This window comes from Agelaius phoeniceus, chromosome 1, assembly GCF_051311805.1.
Source record: "Agelaius phoeniceus isolate bAgePho1 chromosome 1, bAgePho1.hap1, whole genome shotgun sequence".
NCBI classification, from domain to species: domain Eukaryota; kingdom Metazoa; phylum Chordata; class Aves; order Passeriformes; family Icteridae; genus Agelaius; species Agelaius phoeniceus.
The window spans coordinates 14,092,641-14,105,953 of record NC_135265.1 but is presented as its reverse complement, the minus strand read 5'-3'; the positions used below and the strand labels follow the sequence as shown (position 1 = coordinate 14,105,953).

The window sequence follows — 13,313 nt, the reverse complement described above, 5'->3', positions numbered from 1 at the left end:
AGGAAAAAAATCTATCATGTATAAAAACAATCAAATGAAAATTGCATATACTCTAATGACAATAATTATCCTGGGTTTTTTTTAGTCTGGATATATAAAAGCCACTAATGTCCCTAAATGGATATTTTCTTTATTAGAAAGGCAAGCTTAGAGGTTACTGTCTTACCTTTCTCAAATTATTCCAAGGTGCTAAAAACCAAATAATGCAATGGAACGTGTGGTAAGAACACTTACTGCTCAAATCTCCTGTTCCGCAGGTCTCCGTCATTAATCCTGACAATACAATCGTTCTCACGGAAAAGGTTTTCCTGTTCAGCTTTTCCACCCTTCTCCAGTCGCTTCACCAGCAGCCCCAGCGTTCTGGAACATTAAGATTACAAATTATTACTATCTGAATAATTTGCAACATAGAAAATCCTATTGATTTAGTGTTTTACCATGATCACTACAGAAACTATATTTTAAACCATCTATACCTTGAAGTAGGATAGCACAGTTTTAAATAACTTCAAGAATTATCTGATTTATTATCCCTTTTCCATAAAACAAAAAGCCTAGGTGTATCAAACACATCTAAAGTAAGAATGAACAGGCTGTGGGATGACAGCACATCCATTCTTGAAAAAGGATAATTTCTGCGTAGTAAAAACTCCAATAAATCACCACACATTTGAGAAAAGATCTCTTTTCTGCTAGTTAACTGAAGCTGAATAGGTTTAACTTAAAATTTGAATTTCTGAATTAGAAGACAATGCCACAGCCTTCACTACTCCTTCTGTGCAAGTGAAATGTGGGGTCATCTCATGTAATAAGCAGCCTGTAATGAGGCATGGATAGAGAATTCAATAATTTCATGAGGGCCAAACAATTTTCAATTCTTAACATTTTTAATTAAACAAAAAAGATGAAATTAAAAATTTAAATGCTCTTTCTAAATTCAGAATCTTATCTTAAATTAACTGACTGAAGAAAATTTCCATTTGATAGCCTCTGTCCAATGAGTTAGTCCCTCTGTTTCATGCTTACCCACAGCATCATCCTAAGGACATATTTAGAGAGAAAAGGTAGAAAAATATTCAACCTGAAATTATGAAAAAGGATCCTGAAGAAAGGACTTCTGAGGTACTGGCAGGATAGTATGCAAAGTCAGTGATGTTTCTATACCTGAACTCTCTACCTGAAGGACAACTCAATCTCCATGATTATTCTTGCATCGACACTGCATTTGGTTTGGTTTTTTTTAAAGAGGATCAGCTTCACAGTGAAATCCCACAGGATGTATCAGTGGGTCAAACTCACATCAGCCAACTCAACAGCATTATTTTTTTCAGAATTCATTTCAAGGCATGGCATGAAAAACACTTGGTCCAAATCAGCAGGAATTGGAAGAGCACAGATGACTTCTAAGCAGAAACCTTTCAGTGGTCACAGCACTTCCATTCACACATAATACCTCAGAGTAAATGAGCAGTCAGTGGTGCTTAAAAGGACTCCTCAAGTGCTCAAAAGTTATGTATGCTCTTGAGCACTTATCAAACAGGTCAAAAAAGCAAAATTAATTTCTTCCGCTTTAGATTCTTCATTTACCAATTTATCACCAGCACAAGCAAATAATACACTTTTCTTTACAGAATAGTCATACATTTTCTCCCACAGGGTAGATGAATGAGTAGGAGAAATGATCCTAGTAGTATTTCCATTTTGGAACCACCTAGAGACATTAAGATATTATGTTGAAAGGATCTATAAATGTAAACAGACCATGAGGAGAAAAACAACATAAATTCTGACAACACAAATCATCAAATGAAGCTTGAGTCAGACATTTGCATGACAAAAAACTCTACAAGTCCACAACAGTGGCACACTAACCTAATGACCATGTTGTACTACAATTATTCATTACTCCATTAAGTAGTCACAGGAAGTAAAACAAGACAAACTTTAAAATATTGATTCAATCCCTTTTTTCCTTCTGTTCACTAAAACAAAAAAATGTTGAAGGCAGTCTCAGATTTTTAAAACTGACAAATAATTATAAAGAAATTATGGGTTGTTTGATAGTTCCATGAAGAACCAAACTAACAGTTATATTAAGAGTAAAAAAGAAAACTACTCGTATGGCTTCACTATGCTATTTTTATCAGAATTATAGTTTTGACACATAGAAAACTGATGTGTTAGAAAACAAGTTTGTGACTTCACTTTGTGAGCTGATGAATTTCTTTTGGGGAGACTGTCTTTGAGCCACAAAGTGAAGCTACTGTAATTGTAAATGGGGAAGAGAAAGGCAAAGGAAAGTATTAAACAGGCAATGCTATATTTAAGAGAAAATCAACGAAATACTTGAGCAGGAAAAAAAGGAGTTGTATCTATTCTTCCTTTCCTTTCACTTGATGCCCAACAGCTCTTTGATGCAGGTGTACTCCTCTGCAATGCCCAAAGACAATTGAGAATTTGCATGTGCATGCAATGCTGGCACAAGAGCATACAAAGAAACAACAACAGGTGTTTGGTTTATACAGTTAACTATAAAAAATACCAGAATGTCAAAACAATATCTACACAAAGTACAACAATCTAAGTTAATATAATGACAATAGAGAACACAAAATAATGTGGTTATTTCGTCCCAATGTCTCCATGTACTTATGATTACAAAATAATTGCTCTATCAATAGTTTTGACATCACATTTTTTGAAATGTTGCTTTCTACTGTCTCACATTCTGAACTTATATCAAATTATTAATGCAAGATGCACCTTTATGCATGGTTTGACATTTTTTAAATTTATTCCACTTAGGCTTTCAAATCTGTAAAAATTTTACTAATCCTAACCAACAGTAGAATAATGTAACAGATAAATAAACTACCAGTCAAAATTGTAAATAATCTCATTAAACAAAGGCTACAAGTTCTGCTAATGAAAGACTGCTCATCTCTAACATGGCATATGGTGCTCGTGAGGATTTTGCTTTTTAACAAATGTTAGAGCTAGTTTAACCAGGCATATAAAGCTAAAGCCACTGACAGCAAATTCAAGGCTGGATGAACAGACTGAGTGAAACCTAAAACCAGGCCTCTCACAGTGCCTTTTCATTTATTTAATTTTTTATATAAACACATGGCACAAGAGATCACTTTAGACACAATTCCAGAAACAATTTCCCAGATGAGGGTTTGCATGGCAGAAAAAACTAGAACTATGGAAAATGTATGTTCTTCAAAAATTAACAAAAGCCTTCCAACTTCCTACAGTATTTCTTCAGCATATTATGGTTAAATGTAAGAATGTGACTCTAAAAAAGACTTTCTGGGAATTCATGTTTGTTGTTGCAGCAACTGGAGATAAACAGAATAGACCTGATATTGCAAATATGCAGTAACCTAAAAACAAATTGGATTTTTTCCCTGCCATATGCCACCATCATTAATCCTGAGAAGTGGAGTTATACTACAGCTTGAATATTATGTTTCCTACATTAGGAAGACATAAATTTTGAAAGCATCTAAAACTCAGCTGGTATAAAGTACCAAAGTCAGTATATGCATATTTTTTAAACACAACCATGTAGCGTACCAATGGATGGGTATATTTGAATTTGCTTAATTTTGTCCAGTTGAAGTAAGTCAACACAGTTTCTAATACAATTCTTCCATTACAAAACTTTTCAATTCAAACCTTTTCAAGAATGAGATTTAATATCACGTGAACCTTTGCAAAACGCTCTGCAAGCCTACAATCCTGTTGAAACAATAATAAATAAAAATTTTGTACCTGTGCTGTTTTATACTAAAATTAGCTGACACAGAAACAGAAGGGAAACTGCCAAAGCACAGAGCTCAGTCTTTGTATTTATTTTAAATACCTAATTGGGAATGTAAGCAGCTGAGATTATATTAGCATTTGCACCACTGTATTTCCACGAGGTTCATTACTCTAATTATACTATTAAAATAAACTCAGCTACATGTGTTAACATTTCAGTTCTCAGTATAAATTACAACCAATGATAAAACTAGAAATAAGCCGTGATTTTTTTTATTGACATCTAAATTGCCTGACTTAGTTGGGGTAGTTGGTGAAATGCAAACTCTCCACATGCCATCCAGATGTATGGAAATGATGATAATTTACCTTAATAAAAACTGACAGTGGAAGTAAAAATAAAAACTGACACTGAGCATCTAGAATATGATTCGGCCATCATGGCCCATTGTATGTACACACTGAAGTTATTTATCTATTTACCTGCAAGCTAAATGTAGTGTAATCAAATCAGACAGAATAGAAAATAGCCAATTTAAATGTTTACGTAAAGTCACTAACATGAAAAGGCAAAAACTAGATTAAGGTACAAAAATAAGGATTGATTGAAAAGCTGATGTGCAGTGGTTTCATGCTTAGAAAGATCTCTGAAAAGTTCTACAAGAACATAAACACAGTGTAAAATTCCTAAATTCAGTAGTCAGAGTAGGCAAATTGGCTTGTTTGTTCAAGTTAAATTATTGTGGCGACTCAATGCTAAATTGCACATCAACTCCTTTACCCAATATTGACATCACAGCACTGTTATGGAGGCATTTAAATTTCATGCTTCAAGTCCAGAACCAATTCCCAATCTTTGGTAACCACTCCTCAGTTTTTTAGCTTGACTAATACTTCAAATTATGCTTATAAAACTTTTTAAAGGCTGAGATCAGACAGTTTGAATTCAGATACAAGAGGGAGGGAATGGTACATTCACTCCACAGAGAATTTTTTCCCCATACATATGTTTTTGTAAGTCATGGCTACCTTTGAGACTTAAAAGGCTGGAAATGCAGAAGAATAAATGGAGAGGCAGACAGCACAGAACTCCTACTTGATCAAAGAGAATATGATCACTAGGGAGGCATCTTGAAGGCAATATTATGGACTCTCACTATAGACAATGGCAATTAGATATTACTTCCGTTTTCTTGGTACCTTGAGTACAAGGCTAAAATTTTTACAGTGCCACAGGAGGTGATTTTATAAACTCTAGAAAATGAAGGATATTTCCAATTAAAAAAAAAGAATAGAAAGTATAAAAAAATTTCAACTTTCTAGATTTCTAGTAAGGGTAGTTAGGGTTTGTGTATGTTTAAACACACACCTTGATTCGAGATTTTTTTTTCTTTTTAACAAAACCTGCTAAATTTGTCATTTAAACTGACAAAAATTCTTTTTTTTTTCCTCTTTTTTGAGACTTCCTAATATTTAAAGACATTTAGGATATATAACAAAAAACATTTTTAGTTGCAAGTTTTAGATGTACAGTTAATCATGGATTTTGTGGCATACTTCAACAGAAGAAAAGCTGGCAGAGCTGTGCATACCTGTCTGTATCAAAGTAACATGTCTGATACTTATTAGTGGATGTTCATTGTGGAGTTTTCAGATGAATATCCAAATCCTTTTCAGTTCTGCTTTACTAAGTAGACTTCAGAGTAGACTTGGGACTATGGGACTCTGATTTCCATATCATTATTCACAGAGATTTCTGATGTTCTCTCATATATTCCTTGTGTCAATTGAATCTCTTTCCAAAGACAGACATGGCAGGATTTCAGAAGAGCAGCCAGGGTATAGAGCTTGAGATTTCAAAAGCAGAAGAGGCCATATAATGGTAAATTAGGCTATAATTACTGTTGAGCTTTCAGAGAACTTGGTGCATCCTCACTTAAACATCAACAGAACATCCCACATCATCCAGGCTGCTCAAATGAGATTCTTAAGGGACTGTTTGCTCCTGTCCCTGAGCACCTAATAAGAAGGAAGGATTGGTGGTATGGTAATTTTGCACAGAGTTAGAATTTTCTTTCCTTTCATATTTTTATCTCATTCATTCCCTGTTTTTTCTACTCTTATCTGAACCCTCTCCCACTTGCCTTCTCTTGTTCCTTCATTCTACTTTCATTTTCATGCCTCCTTTTCTGCTCAGCACTGCATCTATGCCATTGCAAAAATGTGCCAGCAGTTTTGCAAACAAAACTTTCATCCTTAAAAAATGAAAAACCATAAGGTGATGAATATGCATACCCTCCTCCCTTTTGATAAGGTGAATAAAATCTGCTAACAAAATCATATGATCAAATAGCCCAATAAAAGACAGATACATTTCTAGAGGCAAAACCAGAAGGATAACAAGGAAACATACATAGAATAAAGTTTCACCATGTCTTTACAAATCAGTAGTACTTTTCCCAGAGAAATACTGGGGTTTTTAATTTAAAAAAGTCTCAGTTTTACTGGAAAGAGAAATAATTTGTAGCACCTATAGAGATGAGGCAGAGACCTTTACAGATTTTGTTCACGATCAGAAGCCAGTACTCAAAAGATTCTTATTCCAAACTCCCAAGAGACCATGAAAAAGTCAAATATTTTCTTAAGAGAAGTAAAGAACAGAGTTATGGCATATAATTTTTATAGTTTTGGAGTGTTTCCTTAAGGTGAGATTTTCTGGTAAAAATTTTTGGTGGGAGAAGGCTCCTCTTTATTGCAATGGGAAAAAAGGTGAATTGCATAATACTTTTTCAAGCTATTGATTTAATAACCATTGCCTATTGAGTAACATTTTCAAAAGCAAGAGAAAGGAACTACAAGAAAAGTAACTGAAAACACAGCATAACTGGAACTGAACAGCAAGCAAATATAAAACAACAATGGGACAGTGGACTAACTACATAACAAATGAGATCTTGTCTTTTTGGACATCCCTCAAAGCCTTTACTCAGTCCTGTGTTTGGTTTTCTATAATTAGGTTTGTACTAAGCACATCCCTGATCAAGTTATTATAAGCAGGGAGTTCTAGGTTGATTGTAGCAGGGAGAATTATTTTTTTGCAGCCAGGGGAGAAACAAAGAGCAGCCATGTGCTACAGTGAGAAATAAGTAGGAAGCAGAAGATTCCTGTTATGCATCTGCTCTGCCCTGAATCTAGCAAAAGGAGAAACAAGTGTGTCTTAACCAGGAGGGGAAAAAACTAACCAAATCCCCACCAATTACTTCAAACCTGAAACTGAGTTCCTTCCCCTGTCCACACTGGAGGCAGCTGGAGAAAAATGTTTATCCTACCTGAAAGCATGCAGAGACATGGGTATGCAAACAGCAAAGCAGCAGCACAACACAAGCACTTAGAATAAATGCCAAGCAATGAACTCTGCTATTCCTTCATTAGAACACACAGGGCAAGGCAGAAGACTTTTGGAAATATTCTAGATCCTCCCCAACTCTGCTCCTCTACACTTTTAAGACATGGGACCAAGTATCTCCCCTCTTCAGTAGATTATTTTGCAGAGGGTCAAAAAACTCAGCAATTACACATGTGGTCCATTTTTCAATGAAGTGAGTTCTAGTAGTATGAAGAGAAAGAGGATTAATTTTAATATAAAAATTATTTCCCTTGTAATAGAATTTGCTTTTCCAGTATGTCCTGATTTAAAATTGGCTTTTCTGCAGTAAAACTTTATCATATAATTTTGCATGACATAGTTAAATTTCTTTTTTAAAAAATTGTATATTTTATTTCTGTGTTTATGGCTCTTTTCCTTAACATGGTCTCATTATGTATGAACAGTTTAAACTTTGCCTCAGACTTGACAATCACAGTCACAGGCTGGAAGCAAATTTTACTCAAGTTAAAATTCTTATTCAAAATGTCAAAACACATATTTTAACATCAGCATTATTAAACAAGTACTTAGTAGGCAGCTGACATTCTTAAACCAGTCTTTTCCTTGGCCTTCACATTGCTGAAATCCCAGATAACTGTGTGAACATTTCAACCATTCCTAACTCAATGGGATTCACTTCTGAGTTATGTTTGAAGTACTGTTCACTCACAGCCTTCCCATCACCACTCTGAATTTACTGAATTTCAGATTATGAAGAGAAGAATTCACCACTTAACACAAGTTTGCTCTTAATACTTGTAGTCCCTAGAAAAAGTAGCTTTAAAGTAAGACAAATTACATTTTCTCATAATGCATGTCAGTGTACGAACAGTTCCTACTGCTCAGGCTACGAAAGCATTGGGTTTCAAGTAACAAGTGCAAATAAAGCTCTTATACTGTGTTCAATATCCCATGAAGATATTTGGTATGGAAGGAAAAATACCTAAAATACTTTAGTATTTCTGAATATAGCATATTAATATTTGAGAGATACACTTGTATAGCAAATTAGTTTTGTTAATTTGTTAGTTTTTAATTATAAAACTGAAATTGCTACTGGGACAACAGACATGAGAACATAACACCCCTTTTCATGTGCAAAGATTACTTTTAAGATACATATATTTGTTCCCCTTTTCCTTTAAGAGAGAAAATACAGTGTGTACTTAGAATATGCAATCACAGTATAAAATTTGCATATATTGCTGAAAAATTATCCTTTCTCACAGTAGTTAAAAGCTTCAAATCCATCACTAATTAATACAAAAGTTTAGCTTTTTTTTTCTGAGATTATTTTCATGACCCTAAACACTAAAACTCTGCATTAGCAAATTAAGCATTAGAGATTATGTATTCTGTTCATTAATAACATCCCCCACATTGTATTTTTAATGCAAACTTCTTTCTTTACCCTTTTTTTTTTTGGTGGGTAAGCAATCAAACTTCAGGAATTTCAGCCTGTAAAACAGGTTCACTTTTCCCCAAACCAGAATGTTTCAACTGGTTTTGCTACTTCGTTTTAACCCCAACAGATGGGGCAACATAAAATTTTGAAAGTGTGGCAATTGTTTTCTCTCCTACTCTTAACAAGGAAAAGCGTAGGATGCCTCTGGTTTAGACTCCTGCTGTTATTTGGAAACTTGTGGTTTAAACAGTACACAGGGAAATATTGCACAAATATCCACCTGAATCAGGGCAGAAGTTTATACATTTTAGGAGTCCAAAAGGAAATGTCTTTATCCTTCAATTTACTCTGAGATTACAACACCCAATTCTAACTCCTTCTAAGCAGAGCCTTTGAACCATGGAGTCCATTCCAAGCACAGAGTCAGTAAACTTGCATTTCCTCCTTTCCTCATCAGTGAGACTGCCTCTTGAAAAACAGACAATATTCTACAGAGAGCAAAGGCACACAACACAGAAATTACCACAACCAAGATACAGCACAGCAAATTACAATGCAAAGAAAATCCTACACGATACGTTACCTTCCGCCTCGGGCACTGAAAGGCACTACATGGATTCCCAAAGGCCCGCCGTCATTGGAGACCTCGACGAGCTTTACCATATCACTGTGAGACAATGACCAATGAGCAATGTGAACATGGAACCAAAAACCCCACACAAACATACACAGAAAAACAAAACCATTCCAGAAACCAAGTCATGGTGATGAAAGCATTGTTGAACACTACGTACCTGAAGATTAATCTGATGGCATGAAAGGAGATCAATCATCAAAAATACTTCAATTAATAGAACCAAGAAAAATATAATAATTTTTTTAATTTAGCTGAATACATAAAAATAGGTTTCATCATCATCACTGCATGCATATTGCTTTATTTCTTTCTTATTCTAAAGTTAAACTGACCATTGAGTAGAAATACCTTAAATGCCACACACAATTTTTCCTCAGAAACCTAAAAGCTCATCCTGCTTTACTTTTTTATCTTAGAGCCAATTAATTTTTTTACATTAGCTTTCCCATAACTACCTCATAATTGAATGAGAATTATTAAATTTTTAATTGGCTAAATCCTTCCAGTTTAAAAACACATTAATCTGTATAACTGTAATTCCATTTATTTTACTGGAAGATTCCTGCATCTCCTTACTAAGTAAAGTTTCTAAAGTAAGTTTTAACTGTAACATTCAAAACCAACCAGACGTCCCCTGAAGCAACCATGCATCTAGTTTTCAATTATAAATTTTGCTGTAGTGAGGAAAAAAGCAGCAGAAGAAAATACAGGTTCAGAAAGAGACATGTAAAAATTGTAGAAATAGATTTAGACCAAATCTATTAATGTGTTTGAAACATGCCCACATCTGGAAAGGTGGAATATAGCCCATGAACTATAAAGAGGTATAAATGCATAAATGAGAAAATAATACGCAAAAGCCAAACCTCTCAGTAAAACTGGAAGTGAGAGATCTGAACAGAAGCCACAATCTAAATTTGCAGCTTATGCTTCTCTCTAGCATTACATACTTTTTCCTTATTTCCTGGCACTAGATATATATACAAACAGATCATTGAAAAGCTTGTTCCTCAAAAGAACACAAATAAAATTTCATCTCAAAATGGAGCAAAGAGCAAGACAAATTCCCTGTGATAGCAGTAAAACATTTTCTACTTCCTTTGATAAGCTCTTGATCATATGGTGGCCCATCATGAAAGCTTGCAGCTCTTAATCTGTAATTTGAGAATAACCAGACCACATATGGTTGGGAAGTCAACACAAGTCCTGGGTTACAGTTTATTTTACTTTTGCCCTACATTACATTTTCTAAATGCATTTTAAGGTAGCTTTTACATTTGCTGTATGCCTCAATTGGTGTCTGAATTTTTACCTTGATTTTTGAACAACATGAATGGAAGGTCTCTATCTTTATTGTCACTGTTAGCTCAATAAAGTAGTGCAACAACAGGAGAGCTGAGAGACTTCAGCCAAAAATGTGTTATTCTTCAGACATGGATCAATGTTTTAAGACTGAGATCAATACAGCATTTCATACTGTTCCATGTGCAGTTTCTGTATAGGTTGACTTCATTTCCTTCTCACTGTATGTTAAGGCTAAACTGTCATTAATTAGTGGGCAAAGCAGCTCACAGGATTCAAGCAACTCCTCGGATCTCCAAAGGGAACTCTAAAAGACAGTATTTGCTATTGGTAGGCCTGTGATTGCCTATGAGCAGCTGTCTTCTGACTTTGCTATTAGCTTAGAAGAAAATTAAGGGCTAAGAAAGAGAACAAGTGAGAATCTGTGTGATGCACCTGGAACTGCCTAAATGGAAACGGCTTAAATTTAAAAAAAAATCCATTTATTTTCAATATCCAGCATACACCATTTAGCTTGTTCTATAGCTTGAGTCAATAAATTTTTCATTTGTTCAAAATGCACATTTAAGATCCTCGCACTCATTTTTCTTATACTTTTTTGTTTTAAAAAAATAAAATTCTATCCCAAATTCAAATGTTAAATTTTGTAGAACAGAAAAAAAAGAGGAAATTATAGTTTCCTAAGAGAAATTCTTTCAATCTGGCTTTCTGATTTTCTCAGAAGTTTGGGCCAACTGCTTCAAACAAACATGCAAAAGAATTATGAGATGAAAACAATACATAAATGAAGTAGCATATGATGAAAAGTCAATAAGTTACTTAAAAGCAACACCAGGAAGCATTACATTTGACAGAAGTTCTGCAAATTCTATTTAGGAAACAGCATTTGGAATTTACAATGTAACAGATTTTGTAAATGGAACCAAGTAAAATGCACGTTCTACAGCCTAATAGATGTCACCATGATCTTTATCTAACATTTAAAACCTCTGCCCCTAATTCATAATTTAATTCAAAAATAACAGGAGCAGAAGATTTAATTTTATTTAAAATTTAAGTTAATAAATTTAAAAGATTTAATTTAAGGCTAGAAGGGATATTTTCTCATTAACTCCATAACAAGGAATGGATCGCTTCTTTCCAATGAAATGCAAAAGGTCAAGTTTGCAGTATCTTTTGTCTACATAAAATATCATTCAGTGATTGTATTTTTAAATTAGGTGGACTAACACAACACTAGTTTTGATCCTTTTGAAAGTATGAGGTTTTTGACCACACAACTTGTGACTGTGACACATCTTCCTAGAGACTGTGAACTAGTGATTGGAATTAAGATTTTCCCCTTTGAAATTCTTGCCTGTTGATCTATTTGTACTAGCACTGACCCTACTCCTTTTGTCAAGTTTTCAAAGTTCCATCAAATAAGCATATTCTTTGAGGCAAAAAATCTACTGTAGCATCAGCACTTATAAATGTCAAGTTTCCAATGCTTATCTTTAATACAAGCTTTTTAAACTGTTTAAAATCTGTTTTAAAAAGATCTATTTTTTAAAACCAAAATGACACATGACCTAAAAAAGATTGCCCCACTTTCTTAAGAGTAGTATCACTCATATTATTCTGAGTACTTCACTAGTCTGTGTTCAGTCTTAAGACTTGTTAAAACAATATGTTCGGCCAGTAACTTACTCCAGGGAAAAATTGGTAGCATTCTCCAAACCAGTGTCTGCATGTCCAACAGGCTCAACTCTGCTGTTGTCCTCCTCTGTTCGATCTTCATCCTAGATATTTAAAAAAAATAAACTATTTAAACCTACATTTAATTTTATTAACTGAATTTAGTAATGATTATTGGGGTTACCACATGTGCAGTGGAAATGCTTCCACAACTGTCTGAAGCCGTTCTAAATTTTTTTTGTCACTTTAAACATTTTTGCAATGATATTTATGGTTTGGCCAGTGTTATATCATAATTCTACGACAGTTAAAAACCATGCTACAGAAGCTATCACAGTCAGCATTTTTTTAGAAGGTTGACAAGCAAAGCACAAAAGGAGCTGATGGTCAGCAGTGTTTGTGGAAACTCCTCCCAGGCTCTCCCTGGGCAGGGGGCTTGACTGAGCACACAAGGCAGATCACTGAGGTTCATTTGCAAAGACTTAAAAATAATATAAGAAAATGTAGCTTCTGTAATTCCATGAAGTACCAAGAGCTGTTTAAACATTTTATCATGGCCTTTATTAATAGCCTGCCAGAGAAGGCTGACATCAAAGAGCTACGTGAGGCTCTAATGCTAACCAATTTATTTTATTTTTAATTTCACTTTCCAAAAAGTACATATGCTATTCACCAAATGTATAACTTTAATGTCAAAGTTGTGAATGCTGTACTTTCAAATTTAGATCAGGGTAATTCAAGGACTTCCAGTAAGAAGCTCTAAACCCATTCTTATGTGTATGCTAATTATTGGAAGCTTATACTTTTAAATACCCATGTAATCAAAAAGAAAATATTACAGAGTGTGAACAGTAGGTTTCAAACACAGACAGAGCCACAGCAATCAGGTCAGTGAAATAACACATGATAGGTTATGAGTTTAGCACACAGAGTCACAGACAACTCATTAAAGTATTGAAGACATTTTAAAGGCAGGCAAAGACAGTTGGTAATGTCTAATTGAGATTTCCACAGGGAATCTGCAAAAGCAGGAGGCTGGATGCACCAGGCTTCCATGGGCTATGGACATGCCTTTTGCACCCTGGAAAGCAGCA

At 34.5% G+C, this 13,313-nt stretch overlaps 1 protein-coding gene across 12 annotated transcripts in view; it reads right to left on the bottom strand.

Moving 5' to 3' along the window:
* The window catches only part of PARD3 (par-3 family cell polarity regulator), a 446,494-nt gene that overhangs the window by 207,709 nt on the left and 225,472 nt on the right, over nt 1-13,313 (bottom strand). For 10 of the 12 annotated variants that reach the window (XM_077173197.1, XM_077173317.1, XM_054645709.2 and 7 more), the window contains 3 exons: nt 12,232-12,323; nt 9,187-9,270; nt 235-360 (listed from right to left, as the gene is read on the bottom strand). In XM_077173197.1, coding sequence (XP_077029312.1) covers nt 235-360; nt 9,187-9,270; nt 12,232-12,323 — 302 coding nt within the window. The remainder of the gene's footprint in view (nt 1-234; nt 361-9,186; nt 9,271-12,231; nt 12,324-13,313) is intronic. The other 2 variants (XM_077173170.1, XM_077173305.1) reach the window with 1 other exon arrangement.